The 21,814-nt window shown below is 50.0% G+C and overlaps 9 protein-coding genes across 9 annotated transcripts; 6 read left to right on the top strand and 3 right to left on the bottom strand.

The window, feature by feature from the left end:
• Nucleotides 1–1,077: 1,077 nt before the first annotated feature.
• BDV38DRAFT_270125 (putative general amidase) lies at nt 1,078–3,003 on the top strand (the record flags this gene model as incomplete). Its single annotated transcript, XM_032057086.1, has 7 exons — nt 1,078–1,392; nt 1,445–1,648; nt 1,690–1,713; nt 1,761–1,902; nt 1,959–2,695; nt 2,745–2,835; nt 2,888–3,003. The coding sequence occupies 7 exons, from the start codon at nt 1,078–1,080 to the stop codon at nt 3,001–3,003; spliced, it is 1,629 nt and encodes a 542-aa protein (XP_031914970.1).
• A 526-nt stretch (nt 3,004–3,529) lies between these two features.
• Nucleotides 3,530–4,933, top strand: BDV38DRAFT_281467 (Zn(II)2Cys6 transcription factor; the record flags this gene model as incomplete). The annotated part of the gene is made up of 1 exon (XM_032059560.1): nt 3,530–4,933. One exon carries the CDS (start codon nt 3,530–3,532, stop codon nt 4,931–4,933), a length of 1,404 nt encoding a protein of 467 aa, XP_031914969.1.
• A 313-nt stretch (nt 4,934–5,246) lies between these two features.
• Nucleotides 5,247–7,325, top strand: BDV38DRAFT_270124 (major facilitator superfamily domain-containing protein; the record flags this gene model as incomplete). Its single annotated transcript, XM_032057085.1, has 8 exons — nt 5,247–5,304; nt 5,372–5,436; nt 5,487–5,700; nt 5,806–6,065; nt 6,129–6,605; nt 6,666–6,770; nt 6,829–7,073; nt 7,271–7,325. The coding sequence occupies 8 exons, from the start codon at nt 5,247–5,249 to the stop codon at nt 7,323–7,325; spliced, it is 1,479 nt and encodes a 492-aa protein (XP_031914968.1).
• A 657-nt stretch (nt 7,326–7,982) lies between these two features.
• On the bottom strand, nt 7,983–8,935 carry BDV38DRAFT_243207 (uncharacterized protein). The gene has a single exon (XM_032054201.1). It carries the CDS (start codon nt 8,362–8,364, stop codon nt 8,050–8,052), a length of 315 nt encoding a protein of 104 aa, XP_031914967.1. The 5' UTR covers nt 8,365–8,935; the 3' UTR covers nt 7,983–8,049.
• Nucleotides 8,936–9,754: 819 nt separating this feature from the next.
• BDV38DRAFT_243206 (uncharacterized protein) lies at nt 9,755–10,302 on the top strand. The gene has a single exon (XM_032054200.1). The coding sequence runs from the start codon at nt 9,796–9,798 to the stop codon at nt 10,132–10,134; it is 339 nt and encodes a 112-aa protein (XP_031914966.1). The 5' UTR covers nt 9,755–9,795; the 3' UTR covers nt 10,135–10,302.
• Nucleotides 10,303–11,263: 961 nt separating this feature from the next.
• On the top strand, nt 11,264–12,082 carry BDV38DRAFT_243204 (uncharacterized protein). Its single transcript, XM_032054199.1, has one exon. The coding sequence runs from the start codon at nt 11,325–11,327 to the stop codon at nt 11,916–11,918; it is 594 nt and encodes a 197-aa protein (XP_031914965.1). The 5' UTR covers nt 11,264–11,324; the 3' UTR covers nt 11,919–12,082.
• Nucleotides 12,083–12,921: 839 nt separating this feature from the next.
• On the bottom strand, nt 12,922–14,633 carry BDV38DRAFT_243202 (uncharacterized protein). Its single transcript, XM_032054198.1, has one exon. It carries the CDS (start codon nt 14,414–14,416, stop codon nt 13,589–13,591), a length of 828 nt encoding a protein of 275 aa, XP_031914964.1. The 5' UTR covers nt 14,417–14,633; the 3' UTR covers nt 12,922–13,588.
• A 545-nt stretch (nt 14,634–15,178) lies between these two features.
• BDV38DRAFT_270122 (cytochrome P450) lies at nt 15,179–16,884 on the bottom strand (the record flags this gene model as incomplete). Its single annotated transcript, XM_032057084.1, has 5 exons — nt 15,179–15,344; nt 15,402–15,568; nt 15,673–15,936; nt 15,983–16,771; nt 16,819–16,884. 5 exons carry the CDS (start codon nt 16,882–16,884, stop codon nt 15,179–15,181), a joined length of 1,452 nt encoding a protein of 483 aa, XP_031914963.1.
• Nucleotides 16,885–18,199: 1,315 nt separating this feature from the next.
• BDV38DRAFT_291645 (terpenoid cyclases/protein prenyltransferase alpha-alpha toroid) lies at nt 18,200–20,742 on the top strand (the record flags this gene model as incomplete). Its single annotated transcript, XM_032061791.1, has 5 exons — nt 18,200–18,442; nt 18,545–19,011; nt 19,097–20,345; nt 20,400–20,596; nt 20,652–20,742. The coding sequence occupies 5 exons, from the start codon at nt 18,200–18,202 to the stop codon at nt 20,740–20,742; spliced, it is 2,247 nt and encodes a 748-aa protein (XP_031914962.1).
• Nucleotides 20,743–21,814: the final 1,072 nt, after the last annotated feature.

Raw genomic sequence — 21,814 nt, 5'->3', positions numbered from 1 at the left:
GTAATTTCAGTTACCCCGATCCCTCGCGAACGATATGCAGGATCCTATTTTACATACATTAACGGTACGCATCATGCGAGATCACAGAGCCGACGGCTTCAGGACGGCGACGGATTGCGTTGCGGCTGATCTCACTACTAGTAGGGGCTGCCATGTCGACGAACTGGCAGAATACTTGCGCAGGGAAAGAATCAAATTTATCACCTTTTATTACACCACCTAAATTACTAAGATTATTTAAAAGGTGATACCATACTATTTACATTACCTACCCTACTTAAATAGGCTGTGCAGGTAATACAGTGTATTTAGATAATCTGGAAATCGTGACCACGCAGACAATTCAAAGCTCTAGAAATCAAGGCCACACAGACATTTCACATAATCTAGAAATTGGTTAGGTTCCTGGAGACTGCCCAGATTACCTAAATTGGCTTTAAATGATTATAGATATAAGAGAACGCAGCAATTGACGTCAGGAGTGAATTCTCGCGCAATCAAAACCCAGAGTTGTTGGACCAATCAGAACCCAGATCCGATTGAGCAGTCTCCGAGTCGTATATTGCTTGCTATGCTTCGCTCCACTGCACAATTATGATACTGGAACGAGCGGGAGCTAACCGCAGGTCGATGGCGCATCCACCTACGAGAGGGAGAGTGCGGCCAGTGAAGAATGCTCATGTAATGCCATATAATTTGACTTTGTCCCTCCTGTTGTATACTTTTGCTATTTTTCTTGGCATTTTTCTGTTACCTGCACTCCTCCTCGTCTGTTTGCTCAGGCTGGAAGTACGATATGCATGTTTCCTTGGTGTCTCCACAGTGCCGAGATTGAGCCAACGAGAACCTTGACCGAGCCGGTGGATTCTTTTTCTCCGGAGCCTCGGCTGTCGTACACGATGAGAGTATTAGAGAACATGGGTAATCCCACGTTCTTCAATTCCCCTGTCAATCGTTCATATTTCTTATGGTTCAAGCGCTGCACTCACCCAGTGGCAGATCAGGTCATCAGATAAAAGCGAAGACGTTCGTAAATTCACTCTCTTTCTCCCATTGAACCGGACCGTCGCCGCGATCATGGGCTCCAGGGAAGAATCCAGTTGGCAACACCGAGTCGAGCAGAAACGACAGAGATGTGCCAACAAGATACCAGCCGAATGGCGGATTCCAGATGAATTGATGGCTTCTCTACACGCTCCTCTAGCGGACCACAAAAACAACTTGATCCGGAATAATATCATCCGTCAATCTGGCATCATGACCCAGCACGAGCTGCAGATCACAGAAGAATACACGGTTCCAGATTTGTTAGCAGCATTGGCCAACGGAAGGTTAAGCTCGGTGGAAGTTACTCTGGCATACTGCAAGCGCGCTGCCATGGCACAGCAACTGGTATATACCGACAATCTCCTCAATTCCACGTCCGAACCGCTAACCATCCTAGGTTTCCTGTCTTACAGAGACAATGTTTGCGGAGGCCCATGAGCGAGCTCAGTATCTCGACCAACTTCGCTCGCAAGGAAAATTGGTGGGTCCCCTTCACGGTCTGCCCGTGAGTATCAAGGATAGTTTTCACTATAAAGGTACCGAGGCTACCATCGGCATGGTCTGTTTCCTGGACGAGGTTTCTATAGGGAATTCACCGCTCGTGGATATTCTCTTGAATCTGGGGCCGTCATCTATGTGAAGACTAATGTACCCCAGACGATGATGGTAAGATCGCGTCACCCAATGGGCGGATCAAAACTCAACACATGTAGGCACTTGACTCGCACAACAACGTCTTCGGTCGTACCCTGAATCCCTGGAATACCACTCTGACTCCTGGAGGATCGAGTGGTGGCGAGGGCGCTTTAGTTGCGCTGCGAGGATCACCTCTAGGAGTCGGCACTGATGTGGGCGGTCAGTCTAACGTATTTGACCACTCGCTTCCCTCGGTTAACAGATAGTATTGTTAGGCTCCATTCGCGTCCCTGCTCTTTGTTGCGGGACTTACGGCTTCCGACCTAGTGCGTCAAGAGTTCCCAACGCAGGCACTCGTACCTGCTCAACTAGCGGAATGCGATTCATTCTCTCGTGTGCGGGGCCTTTGTCCCTGGACCTTGACGGGCTTGAGGTGTTCTTTCGCTCCGTGTTCGATATCCAGCCCAGTTTATATGACTCTACTGTCATCGATGTGCCATGGCGAGATGTCACGGTGAAGCCTCAATTGAGAATCGGTGTTGTTCCGGAGCATCCAATCTTTCCATTGCATCCTCCAATCAAACGGATACTGGCAGAAGCGATACAACGCCTGGAGCATCAGGGCCATGAGATCGTTCACCTCACTAACGAAGAGTGCTGGATCAAGGAACTTAATGAAGTGGCGTCAGGAATCTTCGGGCTGGACCAGAGCGCCCTCGGCCATGTCATCTCCGCCAGCGAGCCCGTGGTGCCCGCATTGCAACACATTGGCTCCCAGATTGCAAAGGTGAAGCAGTTTCATAAACCATCCCTACCGGATATGAGTTCGATGGACCGTCTAGCCAAATTGGCCGCTCTAAACACTCGTCGAGCCGAACTCAAGGAGGAATATCGCAAGACGTGGAAACAACATGATCTGGATATTTGCCTTGCACCACCAGCACAAAACACCGCGGTCGCCCATGACGCCTTTGGTCCTGCACCGTATACCATTTTCTTGAACTGTCTTGATGTATATCACCTTCACTCTATTTGCGTTTTGCCAGCTGACACATCATTAGTATCCCGCATGTGTCATTCCATTTGGACAGGTCAACGAGTTGGATGCGACAGATACCTTCCCGGTTGGCGATGAGCAAATTGCACCAGAATGTGAGTATATCAGCGATTGGTTGACGGTGATATGAGAACTAACATGTTATAGATGACTATCAATCGGTCCAAGGGGCCCCATGTGGGATCCAGGTTTTCACGACCACAATGCGCGACGAGGAATGTCTACAGATGTCCAAGATTATTGATCAGTGTCTGAAGGGGTAAATTGGAAGTATGGGTGACCTGCATTACGCTGCGTATCCACGGAGTTGTTTGAGGTTGCAAGAAAAACACGCGAGGATAGCTAAATGATATTATCTACCTTACAATAATCAGGTCAACCCTTGTAATCCTGAATGGCTCTGGCCTTCAATCTACAATCCTAGGCAAGTCACATGAATTACAATAACTTCTTTGGCATACCATCAAAGCAGGTCTTAGCAGGACAATGCCCCAATCCGGTCTAATATATATTCCCACCTCTCTCGTTCTAAGTTGCGTCTTCGTGCCATAAGGTCGAGAAAACGAAGAAGAATGTACAGTAATCACTCACGGCACGGATATCCCAAGATCTGTGCCTAATCTTGCTGAGTGAAAAGAACTAATATAAACGCTATTGTAATGGCGAACTCGTGGTGGAGGTGCCAAGCCCCGAATTTCTTCAACTTCCTCGACCACGATCTTTCACCATCCCGAATCTGAATCCCCGCATTTACCGACGCCAACAGAGAGACTATTTTAAAATCCCTCCATGCGTCCATCCGCTTGCGATCGATGCCACACGGTCAGATCCCGCTGTCTTGCAGGGCTCGGGGAGACATGCTATCGCTGCTATCGTTTGCACTACACATGCACCTACTCGCGGCGACGCCAGCGACCAGGGCGAAAGCCACGGGTTGCCCCGGTCGCGGCATCAGCGTCGGCGAACGACTGCGAAGGCATCTCTCCCACTTCAGATACCTCATTAGATTTCACTTTTGAAGCAACAAATGAACGTGAGAATGGCGAGCTGACCACGACAAGTGCGCCAAAAATAGAGCTTCTGAGCTTGCTACGCTGGGAAGGTTCAATGTCGCGCGTCTCCGAGTATACAGCGGTCGAGATTTGTAAGTTTTTCTCATTCGGAGAGTCGTTAAGTCGTGAGATGAGCCAGACCATTCGCACCCGCATCAAGGAGGCTCCCATGCTACTGCTCGATCCTTATGTGGCCGTCAGCCGCGTCCTTCTGCGCTCAACCACCAACCAGCCCGCCTGCAGTGACGGTGACTGGTCCCGCTGTGCATCGGCTCTACAGGCATTGCGCAATGCCCAAATTACCAACCCTGAGCATGCGGGCTACGTTTTATCCTTGGGGTTAAGTCTGGTGACATTTCATCGTCTCATCTCAGGCATTTCGGCGACCACCATTTGCCGATTCACCCTATCATTGATCCGCCCGCTCTACTACTCAGAGCAGTTACAGGAGTCCGACATGAGGGAATTGCTCTGTCTGGTATTCCTCGACATCACCGAATCTCTTTTCCGAGCGAGGATTCCTGTCATCCAGTATCGCGTGCGTGATCCGCACCTTGTAAACCACCATGCAGGCCTGTGTGGATCACTCCTACCCCTGCTCTATCGTGTTTGTCTGCTGGGGGCAGCCATCAGGAGAGGCTCTCAACGCCCTGCCTCTCCCGATAACTTCGATAATCTTCGTGAGGAGATTATCGCCTGGGCCCCTAGTGTGTCAGTTGCAACTATTGAGCGCTTCTCAGAGGAGGAGATGCTCCTCCTTCTTACACAGGCTAATCTCCATCGCAATGCAACCCTTCTCATCTTGCACCGGCTGCGATTCCCGTTTGGAGAGCGAGATGCTGACGCCGAGCTTCTTTCCCGGACAATTATTAGGGAGATGCAGCATTGTCTAGCGAGGACCAAACAACATCCCCCCAATATATCATTGGTCCTGCTTGTGGCCGGAGCTGAGGTCCAGGACGCTGTTGGCCGGGAAAATATCCTTTCGTTGCTGCGGAGCATCAATGGATCAAGCTTCTACCCCTTCGTGGCGAATCTCCGGCTATTCCTCAGTCGCGTCTGGACCAGCCGAGACGAGGGAGCCACGCGATATCTGTTCCACCTATTCGATACGGATGATAACCTCAGTATCCCTCTGTGATTGCCGGGATAAGCTCACTATCATGATTTGATCACGATGTATCAAAGGTGTATCGATATGTATGGACTGCCCGAAACGCGTGTAACTTACCAATTCACCGGCTGGTTCCGGTCCGCTATTGGTTCCCGATCGCCTAGCCATTCGTACCGACTCGTATGCCTCCCTTAAACCTCACCCTCCCCGCTCTACCAGACAGGAGAGGAGGTTAGACTCTCCGGACAATCGATAGCGTTGCAGCACGCATAAAGCTTCCAGTATGCCCGCATCCTAGGTCCAGCATGGATACAGGTGTTGGCTTCTTTTTTTGCTCACAATGTCGAGTCCGGACTCCGAAGATGTATTTCCTCCGGGGACAACCAAGCTTGAAGAACGCATGTTGGTTGCCCTGGGTAGCAGGCACGACCAGGTGTAGGTAGAGTCTCACACTTACTACTACAGGACAAGGACTCGAGTCAGAATTTAAGCTAAGTCCCACCCCCTCCGATGATCCCGATGACCCTTTGGTATGGTAACCCGCTTCCCCCCGTGCTTCGGCAGCTAACGAGAGGTGTAGAACCGGTCGCCTTTAAGGAAAGCCGTCAACTTTAGCCTGACCTGTTCGTATGTCTTCTTCACCTTTGTGCTGGTGGATTTCAATAGCTTGGCCTATCGAGGCTACATGTCAGAGCTGGGTTTGACCTATGCGACCTTCAACCAGGCGAGTGGGTCGAATTTTGCCGGACTGGCGATCGGATGCCTCTTTTTTATCCCCTGTGTTCACAGGTTTGGTCGTCGTCCTATTTACTTGCTCAGCGCCATTGTGCAGTTGGCTTGTGCGATCTGGTGGGCAAATCTCCACAAGGCAGGGGAACTCATCGGCGTCAGTTTACTAGCGGGACTCGCTGGCTCTATCAGCGAGGCTGTGGTCGTGATCACTATTGTGGACCTTTTCTTTGTCCATCAGCATGCGCGTATGAACGGCATCTTTCTGTTCATGCGGAGCTTGGGATCCACAGGTGACCCGATCGCAGCCGGGTATATTGTCGTCTCGATGGGCTGGCGCTGGATGTGGTGGATGATCGCCATCTTCCTGGGCGTCAACCTCATCTTGGTCCTGTTCTTCTTCGAGGAGTCGAAATACATTCCGCTCGTTGTTGGCCATTCTGGGCCCTCTGATATTGGCCAACAAACTACAATGACAAATGACGATGACGAGAAGATTGCGGAACCGTCTACCCTGCGAGTGGCTATGCCTTCAACGGTCGATGCCCGTCGCTGCCGCAAGTCAATTCGGCAACGCCTGGCGTTCGTCACCAAGACGGACATGCCAGTAGCCCAGCACTTTTATCAGCCGCTGCTTATTCTATTTTCATTCCCTGCTGTAGCGTACACCGCCGTCACATACGGCACCATTCTGGCATGGTTTTCTGCGAATGCTTCATCCGGCTCTTACTTCCTCTTGGACGAACCCTACAGGTTTAGCCCGTCCGCAATTGGCCTTTTCCACCTAGGTGGATTTCTAGGGACATTCATCGCGACTCTCACCATTCCGGCCCTCAACGACTGGTTCGTTGTTCGAGCAGCGAAGAAGAATGGGGGAATCTTCGAGCCGGAGATGCGTCTCGGGATGAGCATCCCAGAGGCTCTCTTGAACTGCGCCGGCTTACTACTTTATGGGATTGGGCTGGGAAGAGTAAGACTTCTGCCTCTCCGCACACGCTGTATTCCAGTAGAAGGCCAACAACACGTATAGGGTTTGCATTGGGCGGTGCGCGCCGTGGGTCAAGGAATATATGGATTCGGATTTATCATCACTGCGGATGTGGCCCTGACGTATCTTACTGACTGCTATCCCGATGTAAGTTCACCACGAAGAGTATGCGTGCAGGGGACCGTAAAGGTCATTCCGTGTCTAGATACTTGGTGATGCGTTGATTGCCATTGTGTTCATTCGTAATGGATTTGCAATGGTAGTTCGCTTTGCCTTCACCCCTTGGATCACTGGCATGGGCATCCAAAATACCTTTATTGTCATCGGCATGCTGGCTCTCCGCACTGTGACTTTGCCGATTTTATTGATGGTGTATGGTAAGAGGGCCCGCGCACGCACGGCCAATATGTACCGGAAATATGCGACACGGCAACCAGTCCATAGGAAGGCGTCAGTAGAGTTGTTAACCGAGCAGGTTTGGGGGAGTTCTCCAGGGGTTCAATTTAGTACCTATATCATTTCAAAACCTTTACAAATGGGAAAATAAAGAACTCGGTGACGATGAAGGAGACTCTGGTCTACTCTACTATGGAAGAATTACATCAGTTTTTCCACAGCATCTGGTCCTTATAGTTAGTTGTATACAGTATGCAACTTCCTGTAGGATGGAATTTGGAGAGGGTTCAAGGACCTTCTAACTAAGCGATATCAGCATCCACCTCGGGATTTTCTTCACACTAAATCTCCCTGCACAGACACCAACTCCACCACGGTACCAGACAGCAAAGCAAGTCATGGTCGGGGTCCCAGGAAGAAGCAAAGGTTGCAAAACCTGTCGCCAACGACGGGTCAAATGCGGTTGGTCTCAGTGCTCTATTTGTGCTACCGGATCCAACACTGATTCAACATTGAAGACGAGGCGAAGCCGTACTGCGGTCGGTGCACCAAAGGAGGGTACCATTGCGATGGCTACGTCGAATTTGTTGAGTTTCACGACGAGACTAAGCGATTTCCTCAGGATTGGTCCAGGGTTCCGACATCCCTGGTCAGATCGACATCAACCCGTGCGGAAACCAACATTCCTCTACGGGCTGTCACTCCCATCAGGGACGATGACAACATCTTCACCACGCATCTCGTCCACAAGATATTCAACCAACGCGATGCCGAGGCCGTGCATCTGGCATCCACCATCTCGTTCCATCTGAATCAACCGGACAGAAACACAGCGACCGACAGATCACTCGCCCTGTCAAAAACCTCCCTCCGGGCACTCTCGACAACTTACTTTGGCCAAGTGCAGCACCACCCTGATCTCCTCCACAGGGGATCGAAATGGTATTCCGACGCATTGAAGGAGTTGCAACTCCAGCTCTACCATCCAGAATACGTGCTCAGAGAAGATTTGCTCGTGGTGATTATCTATCTAGCCATGTATGAGTCTATTACATTCACCGTCCCAAATGCCTGGTTTCAGCATCACACGGGCCTGGCACAGTTGACTGCCTTCCGCGGGCCCGAGAGACATATGCAGGGGGTGGGGTTTGCGTTGTACCCAACCTTGAGGCAAAACATTGTATGTTATCCTCCGATATAGTAGACGTGGATTGGCTGGCTGACTAGGAGGTAGGCTATAGGGTATATTGCGAATCGCAAGCGATGTTTTCTGGAAGAGCCACAATGGAAGACGATTCCGTGGGCGGACAAGCCAGAATCCAAGACGTTGACGGATTGTCTGCATGATATCATGTGCGACGCTCCCGGCCTGTTGGAGGCTGTTGATTCCTTCCTGATAGGAGGGGATGAAACGGCGAGACCTGGACTGTGTCAGAAGGCTCTAGCAATGCTAGACGAGCTGTATACCTGGCGCTGGAAATGGCAGCATATATTCCCTGATGCTTCCTATATTGTTTCTGCAGGTGCCAATATGGAAGAGTCTACATCTACATCGACCCCCCGCCCATTCGAAACTATCCTCTGGTTTTATGATTTCTCCCGCGCACAGGAACTGTGTCTTTATAACTCGATTCTGTTGTTAATTCTGAGGATGTGCGAGTTTCTTCATTGCCATCCCGACCCCACATCGAAGGAAAGCATCAATGACCCTCTACTCCCCAGGGAAGGGACAAAACAGGCCATTGCGATGGAGATCCTCCGGACGGTGGATTACCATCTTGACTGTCTCCAGGGGAGTGTGGGGGCGCTGATGCTCATTTTTCCGTTAAACGTGGCACGGAGAAATCTGGAGTTGGAGTCTGATATTGCGTGGTTGGATCAGGCCATGGCGCAGATTGCTGATACGCATGGATTCGAAATGGGTCGGGCTCATAATGTACAGTACAAAACCGAATAGGACTTGATCCCTTCTCTCTTCCCATTGTAGTCTCTAATCCAGTCTACCTTCCGACTCCCTCGGTAGATCTTTCTGAACCTTCCACACACGCTAAGCGCGGGGTCAGGAAGAGAATACAGACTAGACTTTCAGAATAAAATCATCACTCGAACCACCGACTACTAAACCCTCTGATTGATATTCCCGGCTCGAACCAATGCCTTACCCCCATCTCGTCTTTGGTGAAGGCTACATCGGCACTACCGAAACATACAAAACCCCGCAATCCATCAATGATGCCTTGGGCATTGTGAACAAGTATAAATGTACCGAAAGCATCATGCTGATGATACTGCACATATATATTATGGTGGCGAAGAATTACTTGGACAAGCCCAGGCCAGTCATAACTTTTATTATCGATACAAAGCTCACCGGTGGGTTTGACCCGGGCTCGTTATTTCGAGAGCGAGTGATGGGCGATGTAAATAAATCATTGAAACGACCACAGGTGAAGAGATTGGGGATTCTCTACCTTCACGCCCCGGATGATATCATCCCAATTACTGAAATTCTCTCATCCGTGAAAGAGCTATACAACCAAGGCAAATTTACATGATTCTGCCTATCAAACTATCTTCCGTCCCAAGTCGAAATAGTGTACACCCATTTTGCCAAACCCATGGCTACATACTCCCCAGCGTGTATCAGGTGAACTATTCGGCAGTCTCCTACAAACTAGCGAGGGTACTCTTCCCCCTCCTCCGTAACCTCTCTATGTCAATCTACGTCTACTCACCTCGCTCGGGTGGGTTTCTGTCCAAAACCCGCGATCAAATCATGGCCGCCACGGGTAGATTTGACGATACAACTTCCCGGGGTGAGATATACGTGCACACGTGCGGCAACCCCACCTACCTCGACCCGTTAGATGAGCGCAGTGATATCGCCCAGTCGGCGGGGTGTAGGAAAGCGGATCTGGCGTATCAGTGGGTGCGGTATCATTCCTTGTTGCGTCGCGAGTGGGGTGATGCTGTGTTGTTTGCGACGAGCAGTCTGGGGCAGTTGAGAATGACGATGAAGGGGTTTATAACTGGATCGTTAGGTAAGGCTCTCGTTCACCGAGTGAAATGGATTGTGGGGGAGTTTGGACGCCCATGCACGAGGGGATATGTTTGAGGCGTTCCAGAGCATGCTTTCTGCTCGGCAGGCATGAGCAAAATCAGTGGCCACCACCATTTGACAGTGGAATGACAACACAACACGGTCTATCGAAGAGACACGTACACGTCAGGCTCGCTTACCCGAAGGTGGGCATATCATATCGGGGTTACGGGTCACTAGAGCCATTCATCTTCCTCTAATATCTTCTGGCCCCCACCCTAGCAGAGCCTAACCTTGCGTGGCGTGTCGCTTGGTTGAGAGATTTAACTTAGGGCTTATCAATGCCATTGATAGCTTGAGCTTGCAAAAAGCTTGTTGGCCCCAAGTGGGTTCGGAAATAGAAAAAACAAGCATCTCAAGACATAGAACACTAACCTGTTTAGGTGGATTCCGCGAGATGGCTTTTGCAGATCAGTGGCGATGCAGCCAATCCAGTCTGATACTCACATAGCTAAGCATTCTTGCGATGCATCGATATAGGGCGGAGTCAACCGCACTTAGAACGAAGTGGGCATTGCATGCCGTGCTATCCTGAATACTAGGATCGGTAGATCTCAGTCGTCCGGGTTTGTTGGCCATTTTCATCTTTACCGGGGCTATGCGACCGAGTTACCCATCCATAGGGAGTAAAGCCCTATATAAACCCTTCACGGCACCTCTGCTCTGTCTCTTCATGTTCAGGATCAACACTACTCACTCTCACCCATCCATTCGACTCTGATACTATCACAATGTATCTCCATCTCCTCCCTCTTGCTTTAACTGTCCTCCCCTCCTGGTCCCTTCCAACAAAGGACAAAGCATCTGCTGTCCCCGGTGAATCCAGCCTCTTCACCACCTACCAGGGAAGACAGACGCCCCTGGCCAGCAACTACACGAGAGCCATTCTGCCAACCAACCCTGGCCCACGGCAGGGAGACGATCTCCTCTTTCAAAATCTCCTCGCTGCCGAATGGGCCATCTACTCCTTCTACCAGCAAGGGGTAGAAGCCTTCACGTCAGACAGCTTCACCAAGCTCGGTCTCCTGAATACCACCTACGAACGCCTCGTGGAAATCCGCGACAACGAAGCAGGCCATATTCGCATCTTCCAGGATGAGATTTCCAACGCATCAGTGAAACCGGGCCCGTGCGCCTACAACTATGGCTTCGCCGGTAGCGCCCAGGTGTACCTCGCCCTCCAGGTGTACCTCGAAGTCTCCAGCATGGCATTTCTGACGGGCCTGGTGCGACAGGCCGAAGCCGACGACTCCAAATCCGCGCTCATGGCCATCGGCCAGATCGAAAGTCGCCACAATGCCTGGTCGTTGATCGATATCTACGACGTCACCCCCTTCTCCGGCCCCTCCGATACGATATACCCCTACCCGAACCACATTCTGGAGTTGACCAACACCTTCGTGGTCAATGGGTCGTGTCCGAGTGTCAACCCGGTGTATCCAAACCCACGTCCGCAACTGCCCACGACCAACTATGTGAAAAACGGGACGACGGCGACACCCGGAGCCAAGCTTCCGCTGGTTTTCGAGTTCAGTTTGACCCCCGCGACTCATATTCCTTGGTTTGAGGAGAAGGATTACTGGGCGGTGTTCTATCATGGAGTGAATCGGGTCAGTGTCCCGTTTAACCCGAAGACCAACACAACCGTGATTCCCGCGAACTTTGATGTGCGGGCTGGCCTGATCATCATCGTGATTGCGGATGAGTACGACGCACCCACCGAGGAGAGTGTCGTGAGCTTGCCATTGATCTTGATCGAGCAGCCATCCGCGTTGACTTTGGACTTTGGCGAAGTATAGTCTTGTTTTGTCTTTGATGTGGAGATAGCACTCGTGCTCTTGATAGATTGAATCAATTCTTATCCAGGTTGTCTCCTACACCGTATTTCGTAATGCATCTTGTGCGAGGTGCAAATTACTGGCACAGACCATATCGACTTTTGTCATATCCACCCGGAAAATAGAAAAAAAAAAAAAGAAAGAAAGAAATGATCTCCTATAATAATTGCCTTGGTTGGGCGGTAAAGAGCCGCTAATTGAGATAACCTGACCAGGAAACGCTTCTTACAAATTCATAACCATAATAATAGTAAGAAAACACCTTTTCTAGACAGCTCAAAGGATGGACTATATCCGAGAAAGGATTCTCCCGAACTTTTCGCTGACGTTCCCGGAGTCCCGACTGTTTCCTAGCCTCTTGAAGCCTTGCGTATATGGCAGCAAAATAACTGACCCTCAAGGCTAGAATAAATCCAGCAAACTGATCTTGGGGGCCTAATCCGCCTATAAGGGTATGGGGCTTCAGCGGGTGGATAATAAGGGATTGGCTACTTCATATATCTTGTGGGGAATCAATGCAATGTGCTCTGCCGTATGGCCATGACAATATGCGCATGTGTGGCTTTGATGTGGTCCGGAGTACTCGACTCGTAAGGTGGGTACGCAGCTCTCGACGCATTGACCAAAACCAGGGAATACCTAACTGTATCCGATTGGCGACGTCGTCTGCCAGATGGATCTTGCTGCGGCGCCTGCTTGGGGAACATTCAAGGCTTAGTTAGTTCTATGGAGATATCACCGTTGCAACTGTCCTCCTCAACCCACATGTGTTCGACAACGACGGGCAGAGAACAACTAGCCACAAGAGGGCTACTGCAGTGAACGTGAGTAGATCTCGGCTGGTAATATCTGACTCTATGCATATCGCTTTCGAGGGCCCCGTGGTTATGTAAGCAAGCATCACGTGGCTTTTGTGCATAATATAACATAACATAAAAATAATCCGTGCATTACGGGTGGATCTGGTAAGCAACCAAAACAGAAGAGAAGTAAAATAACTCTGCCTGATATATCCTAAGCTCAATCATTCGTTGAGCAAGGGTCGCGATTGAGGAGCAATAGATTATGGGTATTCATCGTCATCCACATCAAACCGTAGACCGCGTAGAAAAATAATCATCTGCACCGCTGGATATATATAAATCAGCGAGAATCCAACACGAACTGCCCTCTTCACCTTCCCTTGTCATCCCCTTTCCACCAAATCCATATAGCCTTATGCTGATGCCGCCTCTTCATAGTCCCTGAAAAGATACAGAGCACTACAAGAATAATCATTTCCATGTTCCTACTAGACGGCGTGCTACGACGTGGACCCACAGGAGACCCATCGCGGGAATTCTTCGTATCAAGCGGAAGTACAGAGTAGACGTCGGCGAGAAATTGGATAGCTCAGGTCTGCCCTTCTCTGGAAGAATTGAAATATGAATAGTGGTTATATTAACTATGACGTGGTGGCCCCTTCGCGCAGGGTTGCCATCGTGTTGCTGGTATTTTATTCCATCCCACTCTGATCGCGATCGTATTCCCCTCCGACTCTCCCCTCGAAACGTAACCGACATGAATATCGTAACCTTTGCTTTTTGCTGATCTTAAAACCATTTTTCAACCATGAGGGATCCTTTTCATGTCTATTTCACCTCGGCATAGACCTCCAACGCATCATGCAACCGCCCAAAAAGTCCGTCATGCCAACTGCTCACCTCCTTCCATTCGCTTTCCGGTAGGGTTGTGTGCATCATGCGGAGCCACGCACCGACGATGACGTCTGCATAACTCGCCCTCGTGCCGAGGAGAAAGGGCCCACTCGGGTCCCTTACGAAGAGCTTGGCCAGACCACCCAGCATCTCCCGGAACGACTCCATCACCTTCTCTCGCGCCTCGCCCACCAACGCAAAATCCTCCCAGCAGGTCACGCCCGCGCGCCGGACGAATTCCGCCTTCGTGGCTTCGGCCGTCGCGGGATCGAACGGAAAGCCTTGCAGCGCCAGCTGGACGTGTGCGGTAAAGGCGGCGTCGACGTTCATATTGAACTTGGCGTAGTCGGGAAATGGACTGTCGCGACACTCCGAGAGCGGGATCAGGATCATCGGATGCGTGAAGTCGTAGTCGAGCGTCTGCGGCGGGAAGAGATCGCCGGCACCCGAGTTCGGATAGGTGTTCTGGAGGTAGACGGCAATATCGAAGGAGTCGCCGACCGACGCATCGGTCGCGGGGTCCTCGATGATCGGCAGGGTAAAGAAGTCGGTGCCATCGGCAAATTTGCGACAGGCCGGGACGTTGAGTTTGCGGCGAACGTTTTCAATCTCGGGCAACGGGACCCAGGAGGTCGAGTAGGGGAGCCCTTTGAAGTTGAGTGCCAATCGGGATTTCCAGGGATTGGGTGAGCAGCAGGTCTTCTCCCGCGGGGGACGCATGGCGATGTCATAGAAGACGATCGGTGTGGATGCGTTGGACATGGTGAAGGATTTAAAGGATTCTTTTTTATGCAGGATCGATGGTGTCTTGAAACGTGGAAAATCCAGGGTATTTATCACTCGGTCCAGAAGGGCATCGCATTGACTTGACTGGACTGGACTTGAAAAGAATGAAGTGAATGAGTTGAATGGAAGGCATGGTTGTGGGGTCGAATCCAAGTGATTCACCTTGACTCATGACGGCGCATGCTGACTGGGCAATCAAATCCCCAATGACATCCACTCGGTCTCCACTCGTTACGGACCTTCCGGAGGGCATGAATGACGTCGACCATGGCCTGGACCTGCCCCGGCTGCCTGGCTGCCTCAGGCTCCCGTGGATGCGTCCTTCTCGCGGTCACATGCTCAACTCATTTCCCTGTACTTGGGGTCATCCCTTTGGGAAGGTCTCTGGAACCACAGAGAAGGTGCCTTGAACTGCCTCTACGATTGTCAGTTTTACCTGGAGTGTATCGCGAGTCGCACGTGGACGAGATTCTCCGACCGATTGGCTATTCACCACGTCAAGGTATTTTTCTGATCACTGGACTATTCTAGGACCGGGGAATTGACCTGTAGCGGGGCTAGTGTCCCGAGGTTGGTGCCCGTGGATTCTCGCTCAGGGGATGTCATTCCATTTCCTTCGCTATCCCTATATTGGTTGCTTTCAAGTCCACCAGCAGCTGCGTATCCAGGCTCGTCAAGTGCCTGTCGCGGTTCTAACAATCGTATGGTGGGGATAAAGGCACCCGGGATCGGATCTAACTAAGAATGATTTCTATGGATAGGGGTTAAATGCACGTTCAAAGGACCCCTTTGCCACATTAAAATGTTTTTCTGCCGAATCCAGTCCTGGGAATCCTCTGAGAGCTGCAGGTCAAAGTGGAAGATCATGAGCGCTAAAATCAGGCGCATTTCGCTATATGCGAGACTGAAAGAGAACCGGTCAGTGATCGCCCTTCACGTGAGGGAAAGCGACTCGACGTACTTGCGACCTAGACAACTTCGGGGGCCAAGATGGAATGGTTGGAAGGCGTTGCGTCGATCATTCAAGAACCGAGTGTCCCAGAGGAATCGTTCCGGGTGGAAAGTATGTGGGTCTGTGAAATACTCTTCCCGCCGATAGAGAGCCCAATGGTGAATTGAAACATATGTCTATATCGCAGATATTAGCAAATCACCGGAGCGCAAGACCGTCTGGCAAATACTCTTCCGGGAATCCAAGCTCCTAAGATCTCCGCTCCGCCCTTCGGAGTGACACGAGGCGGGCCAATAGCACCCGGGGGATACATGCGTAATGCCTCGTCAAGACACGCCAGCATAAATGGTAATTTAACAACGGACCCGAGGGTGATATCCTCCTCACGGTGGAACGCCGAGCGTACTTCCTTTGTGAGCGTCTGGTAGGCTTCCGGGTTGGTGAGAAGCAGATAAGTCACGCCGGAGAGCAACGTCGCCGTCGTCTCGGAACCGGCGATAACCAGAGTTTCCGCATTGGAGGTGAGTTTGTCGATGGTCAAACCCTGGATGAGTTAGTCATGACCCCGAATCATCTCGTGGAGGGTGTACCAGCTCTTCCTTCTTCTTCAAAAGCCCTTCGATCAGGTCAGGTCGCTCCTCGGAAATTGCCACCCGACGAAGCATCATTGCCCGTGTGAGGTCGGTGAGACGATCACGCCGATCACGCATCGCCCGGGGTATCACGGCTAGCACGACCTGTTTAAGGAAGGGCATGAATGAGAGGGCCTGCAGAGCCGTGGCAAAGGGGAGGGCCAGAAATATACTTTCGATCCACTCGTGGTAGCTGGAGTCCTGCAAGCAGCCAAATGGTTCACCAAAGGATAGGTCGCCGATGATATCAAAGGTGGTATAGTTGAACCAGGCGGACAGATCAACGACGTCTTCACCGCCACCAATTTCCCGTAGCCTTTGCAGCAACAGATCAATATACCCCCGGATCATGGGCTCCTGGTCTCTCATCCCCTTGTCTGAGAAGCTATGAGCCAATTGCCGACGCAGACGACTGTGCTCGTGGCGACTCTCATTAAAAATATTTGGTGGGTCATATTCCAGAGGTCGGTAGAACCAACTCGCCTTTTCGAGATACAAGCCTCCCTTGCTGTGGCCCAAAATGTCCTTCCACGCGTCCGGATGGGAGAAGGCTAGCTCGTCCGGGGCGATGCGAACAATGTCACCGTAGCGTTTGTGGAGGTCGAGCATGTCAAAGGGAAGAGTGCCCTTGAATACGCGGATGAAGTACGGGACGCGTGAGACGGCGTGGGATACCGGACCGGGATATCTGGCGAGCGGATGGAAAAAGATATTATAGACAGCGTTGCTCACAAGGTAAACAGTGACCTGTTTTGATGAGAGAGAACCACACAGTGTGTATAGGGTAAACCTACAGCTGCCGCGCATGCCACCGCCCAGGATATGGCGTTCTTGGAGACATCGATACTGTTCAATATCATACTGTAGAAATCCTCCGGACTCGGAGAGGATATGAGTTTGTAGGATCGAGGAATATGCACAGTTCAGCTCTATTCTGTAATCCTATCCACGGTCCGAATGATTGTAGCAGTGATAGCAAAGGGTCTAATTGCTACTGACTGGTTGCCTCCATAGACTTAAATAACGTAAGTCGAAACCTGACAAGCAAACCATCACGTCGCCGACATGCCTCTCACGCGCGTCAACCGTGGTTATCCCCAACCAGATTCTTACCGGAACCATAGATCTATGGATTACAAGGAATAGATTGGATGTAACTTTGGGTATGAAAGGGTGAATCATTATGGATTCTGGTAGTCTAGATTACCCATGAGTTGGCTTTCTGTAGATAAGGATTTATGTCCGAAGCAAAACAATATAGCGACGGCACATCACCGGGGATCTATATGAAGCTCATAATAATGATTGCATTGATTGCCCCTTACCAAATAATAGAGCCTTCTACGGTGTCTTACTCCCAAGTATTTAAAAATTCTACACTTCTATTTGTATCCTGTGTGTAATCAAATGTTTTCTCACCATCTGCCGGCACCGTGCAGTTTCATCGCGAATTTTGTGGATGAGCACAAACCTTCTCCGCATGCGGCAGGCTCACTACCTCTTAAAAGTTTATTTGATACAGTGGTCTAGATTTCATAAACTTTTTTATTTTGTTTTTATTTTTACTTTTATTTTTTTGACTTTTGATCTGGCAGGTGTATGAGTCCCTGACGTATATCGTTCTGGCGGGAAAATGAACGTCCCCCGAACGCTTATTGCAAGCGACATCCTATCTTCATACAACGTAATAATTCAATGGCATTTGTGCCCAGATATTTCTTGCTGATCGGACAGAGCAGCAGGATTCCTTGGGCCGAATACATCCATTCCTAAGAGGTCATCAGCCAGCCATGAGCTCTACAGCGGTATGTGGTATGCATCCAAGGGACAAGGCTACCCAATCGACGAAGTGCAACATCGCTCGGGCCATTGTCTTCCGTACACACTTTTCCTGAGTATTGTCGCTCGAACGATTCCATCCTAAGACATAATATTAGGTCAACATTAGATCATGGACATGTACAATTCTTAGGGAAAAGCTTGGATGTAGTAATTCCAGTTTCCGTTTTCACATATACACTGCAAGTCTTACTCGACACGACACTCCTAAGATGCTACATTGTATTGAACTTCCTTCCCATAAGATCGAGCGTGCGCCGACACTCATTCAGGGGATCTTAACAAAAGTTTTATTGGTCTCCTTCTTCCCCCCGTCCGAGGTAGAATATACACAACATGAATCCCAAGCTCGTCTCACCCAACAACTATTCACTCAAGATCAAAAACCGCCTCAATGCCCAAGCAGATAGGGAGGACGTGAATCTCCCATTCTCGGCGTCCACCACTGATCGCCAGGCGTGGCGTCTAGTTGTTGAAAAGGATCTTGGACGCTTGAAGTGGAAATACCTGAGTTCACAAAGTGAACGAGACTCTCGACCGCAGAATGTTGTGTCGCGGTTCTTCCTTGGGCTCCCTCTGGTTCGTGCTTAGTGTCCTATCTACTCTCTCTCTTCCGTTTGTCACTCTTTTGTTACTTGTTCCCAGCCTCTCGAAATGAGGACATGGCTAACTAAATATTAGTCTGTTCCTGAGTTTGAGGCAGCAAAGAGCCCATCGCAATCGATCTCCAATGGTCTTCGATTCCATAGCCGCCTCCAAGTAGCTGGACGTGGCTGCTGGGCCGATGACTTGAAATGCATTGTCTTTGTGACCCCGATGCTTATCATGTCTTGGTACATCACTGGTGCTGAGATTGACGAAGCTTATGCCATTGAGTTAGTCAATTATCTTTTCAGCATTCAGGACCCAACAGACGGCGGGTTTCCGACGTACATAGGAGGGAAGACAACCCTCATGGGCACCATGTTGATTTATGTTGCTCTGCGTCTGATCGGTATACCCTCTGATGAGGAGCGTCTCGCCAAAGCAAGAACATGCTTCTTGAAAATGGGCGGTGCAGCGTACCTACCTAGCTGGGCAAAGTTCTGGTTCTCTCTTCTTGGCTTGTATGAGTGGGAAGGAACCGATCCCTATCCCGTCGAAGTCTGGTATGACTCGTTCTCTCCTCCGTTCCCCCCTGGTTTCTTCCAAAATGCCCGAGTCTCTATTAACAATATTTCTCACCATACACAGGCTCCTCCCTGAGTGGACACCGATTAGCCCATGGAGATGGTTCAACATCGTACGCCAGGTGTACTTACCAATGTGCTACCTTTCCAGCAGAAGGTTCACCATTCCATCAAACCCTCTTATCGATGAAATTAAAACAGAACTATTCACTGAGCAATATTCTTCTCTCAATTTTGCTTCACTCCAGGGAACCGTCCTCGAGTGCGAACGTCATCAGCCGCAGAGCCGCGTTCTGCGCACAGTTAACTGGGCATTATCCAAGGTGTGGAATCCATGGTTGCGCCCCAGAGCTCTGGCTGAAAATGCCGAGCAAAGAGCTTTGGCAATTATCAAGGCATCGGATAACACTTTTAACGGTACTGGATTGATTAGCGTAGACTGTTTCTTGAATATGATTGTTTTCTATTGTGAGGAAGGACCCAACTCTAAGAAGCTGAAACAAAATCAAGATAGAAGTCTTGAATATCTTTGGTTCAGTCCACAAGGGATGCAAGTCCAGAGCATTCATGGTGCACACGCATGGGAGACATCTCTCGCCCTTCAAACCTTTGTAATGTCAGGGCTTTCAGAACATCCGGACCTGAGAAGTTGCACCGAAGATGCCTACAAATTCCTGCTTGAGCAGCAGCTACTCGAGGACTGGCCTGACTCACCTCCGTGCCATCGCCCCAGTCGCTTAGGTGGGTGGCCGTTCACCACGAGATATAGTGGGTCAACCTGTTCAGACTGTACTGGGGAGGCATTGAAAGCAATTCTGCTTCTCGAAAGTCAGACAAACATTCCTCGACTTAGCACCGAGCAGAATATACGGCTAGGAATCGATAATTTGCTCATGATACAAAACGCGAGTGGAGGATATAGCGCCTTCGAGCCCATTCTCAGTGGCCCGTTCCTGGAATGTCTGAATGGGACCGAGCTTTTTGCCAACGTAATGACGGAGCACGATTACACAGAATGTACTTCTTCTTGCATCACAGCACTGAGTCTGTTCCGAAAGCGTGATGGCACTTACCGCGCAGAGGAGGTGGTCCACGCTATTGACCGTGGTGTTGACTTTATCCATCAAAATCAACATTTCGATGGGGGGTGGCTTGCATCCTGGGGAATCGCTTACACCTACGGTGCCTTCTTCGCCATGGAGGCTCTTCACTGTGTCAATGAAACATATGAAAACCATGCTGTTGTCAAACGGGGGTGCGACTTTATCCTTGACAAGCAAAAAGAGGACGGTGGATGGGGGGAAACCATCGAGGTATGTCATTCAACTATTAGCAAATTTTATACCGTCAAGCTAAACAACGCACAGTCCATTCTCCAGAAAACCTATATTCAAGCAGAATCTTCCCATGTAGTTCAGACAGCATGGTGCTGTATCGCACTAATATATGCTGACTATCCCGACCCAGAGCCAATCCGACGAGGTATTCAGCTTATAATGAGCCGGCAAAAGCCAAATGGCGAATGGGAACAGGAAGCAGGTGTAGGGGCAGGCATCTTCACGTGGTAAGTCGTGACCCTACCGAAGAATGAGGTGAGATCCTGACGATGTCTTTTGTAGTCAGCTCTTTTATTACAACTATATTTACTGCTTTCCTATCAGGGCCATTGCCCTGTATAGAGAGAAATATGGTGACGATAAGCTTCTCTGATGCAGACAGTATATCTACGCACTCCTAGGCCTCGTCATTGCTGGAGTAGCCGAATATAATCAAGCCAGTTATAAAAAGTGAAATTATGATCCTTATTTACACCCAAACATCCTACTAGATTATAGATCATAGGTTATATTTTATCCTGCCGAACTAGACCTAAAGCCTTACTATAATATATTAGGTTTGGATTAGGTCGAGTTTAAACGGGTTCTTCCGTACACTATTCGTTAGATTAGAAACTTTCCAGGGGCTTCAGGAAGCTTTGATCTCTGGTGCTAGACGTATATATCAAAGCCCTTGTCCTTGACCCGAGCTTTCGGGTTTTCTACGAAATCTGGGAATTGTAACTTGACTGGAGGAAAATCCGTTCCTCCATGCAAATTACTCAAACCGTCAAGAATAGTCGAATGTGGAAGGAAGAGGTTGCATCGGAGCTACGAAATACGGATGATGCACGGAATATTGCCCAAGCCCTCAGCGCATCGCTGAAGCCGGAGGTTGAGATGGGTCGCGCCAAGAGCCCTGGGTGCGCTGGTTTGTATTCTCCGATCAATTCTATCGTCAATCAATTTCGTTTGACTGGTCATTATCGGGAAATTCGGGTTAGTAGTCACGTCTTTAACCCCGCTTGTCTTCTTTCACATCCAGACCTCGCTATGCCAAGGGTATCAGTTCTGTGGAATCCCCCACACATGGCTCTCGCGATCTCTAGTACCAAGCATTTTGGCAGGTTAGTAGTCGGAAGCTGTGGGAATTGTCTGCTGTGACTGGGTCTTTTCCATCTTTCCCTCTGCATCAGCGCTTTGGATTGGGGAGACAAGATACGTTACGTACCCTACCGTCATACCTGTCATCTTCAGTTCTCTTAGTACTGGGAGAACATATTACATTTGCACTGCTAGGATTTCCCATAAATTTGAGTAGTCTGCTCACCCCTCATCTCGACTGGCGACTGTCTTATGTTGTACCATACCGGGAGAAGCTAGAATGCTAGGATACTTCATTGCGATGCCAACCTCCCCAAGCTTGCGAACTTCGCCCCGGTCTTGGTGGTTCTTTTTCCGAGAGC

Source organism: Aspergillus pseudotamarii, assembly GCF_009193445.1.
Source record: "Aspergillus pseudotamarii strain CBS 117625 unplaced genomic scaffold BDV38scaffold_18, whole genome shotgun sequence".
NCBI lineage: Eukaryota > Fungi > Ascomycota > Eurotiomycetes > Eurotiales > Aspergillaceae > Aspergillus > Aspergillus pseudotamarii.
The sequence above is the reverse complement of the archived record's forward strand: the minus strand, read 5'-3'. Positions and strand labels throughout refer to the sequence as shown.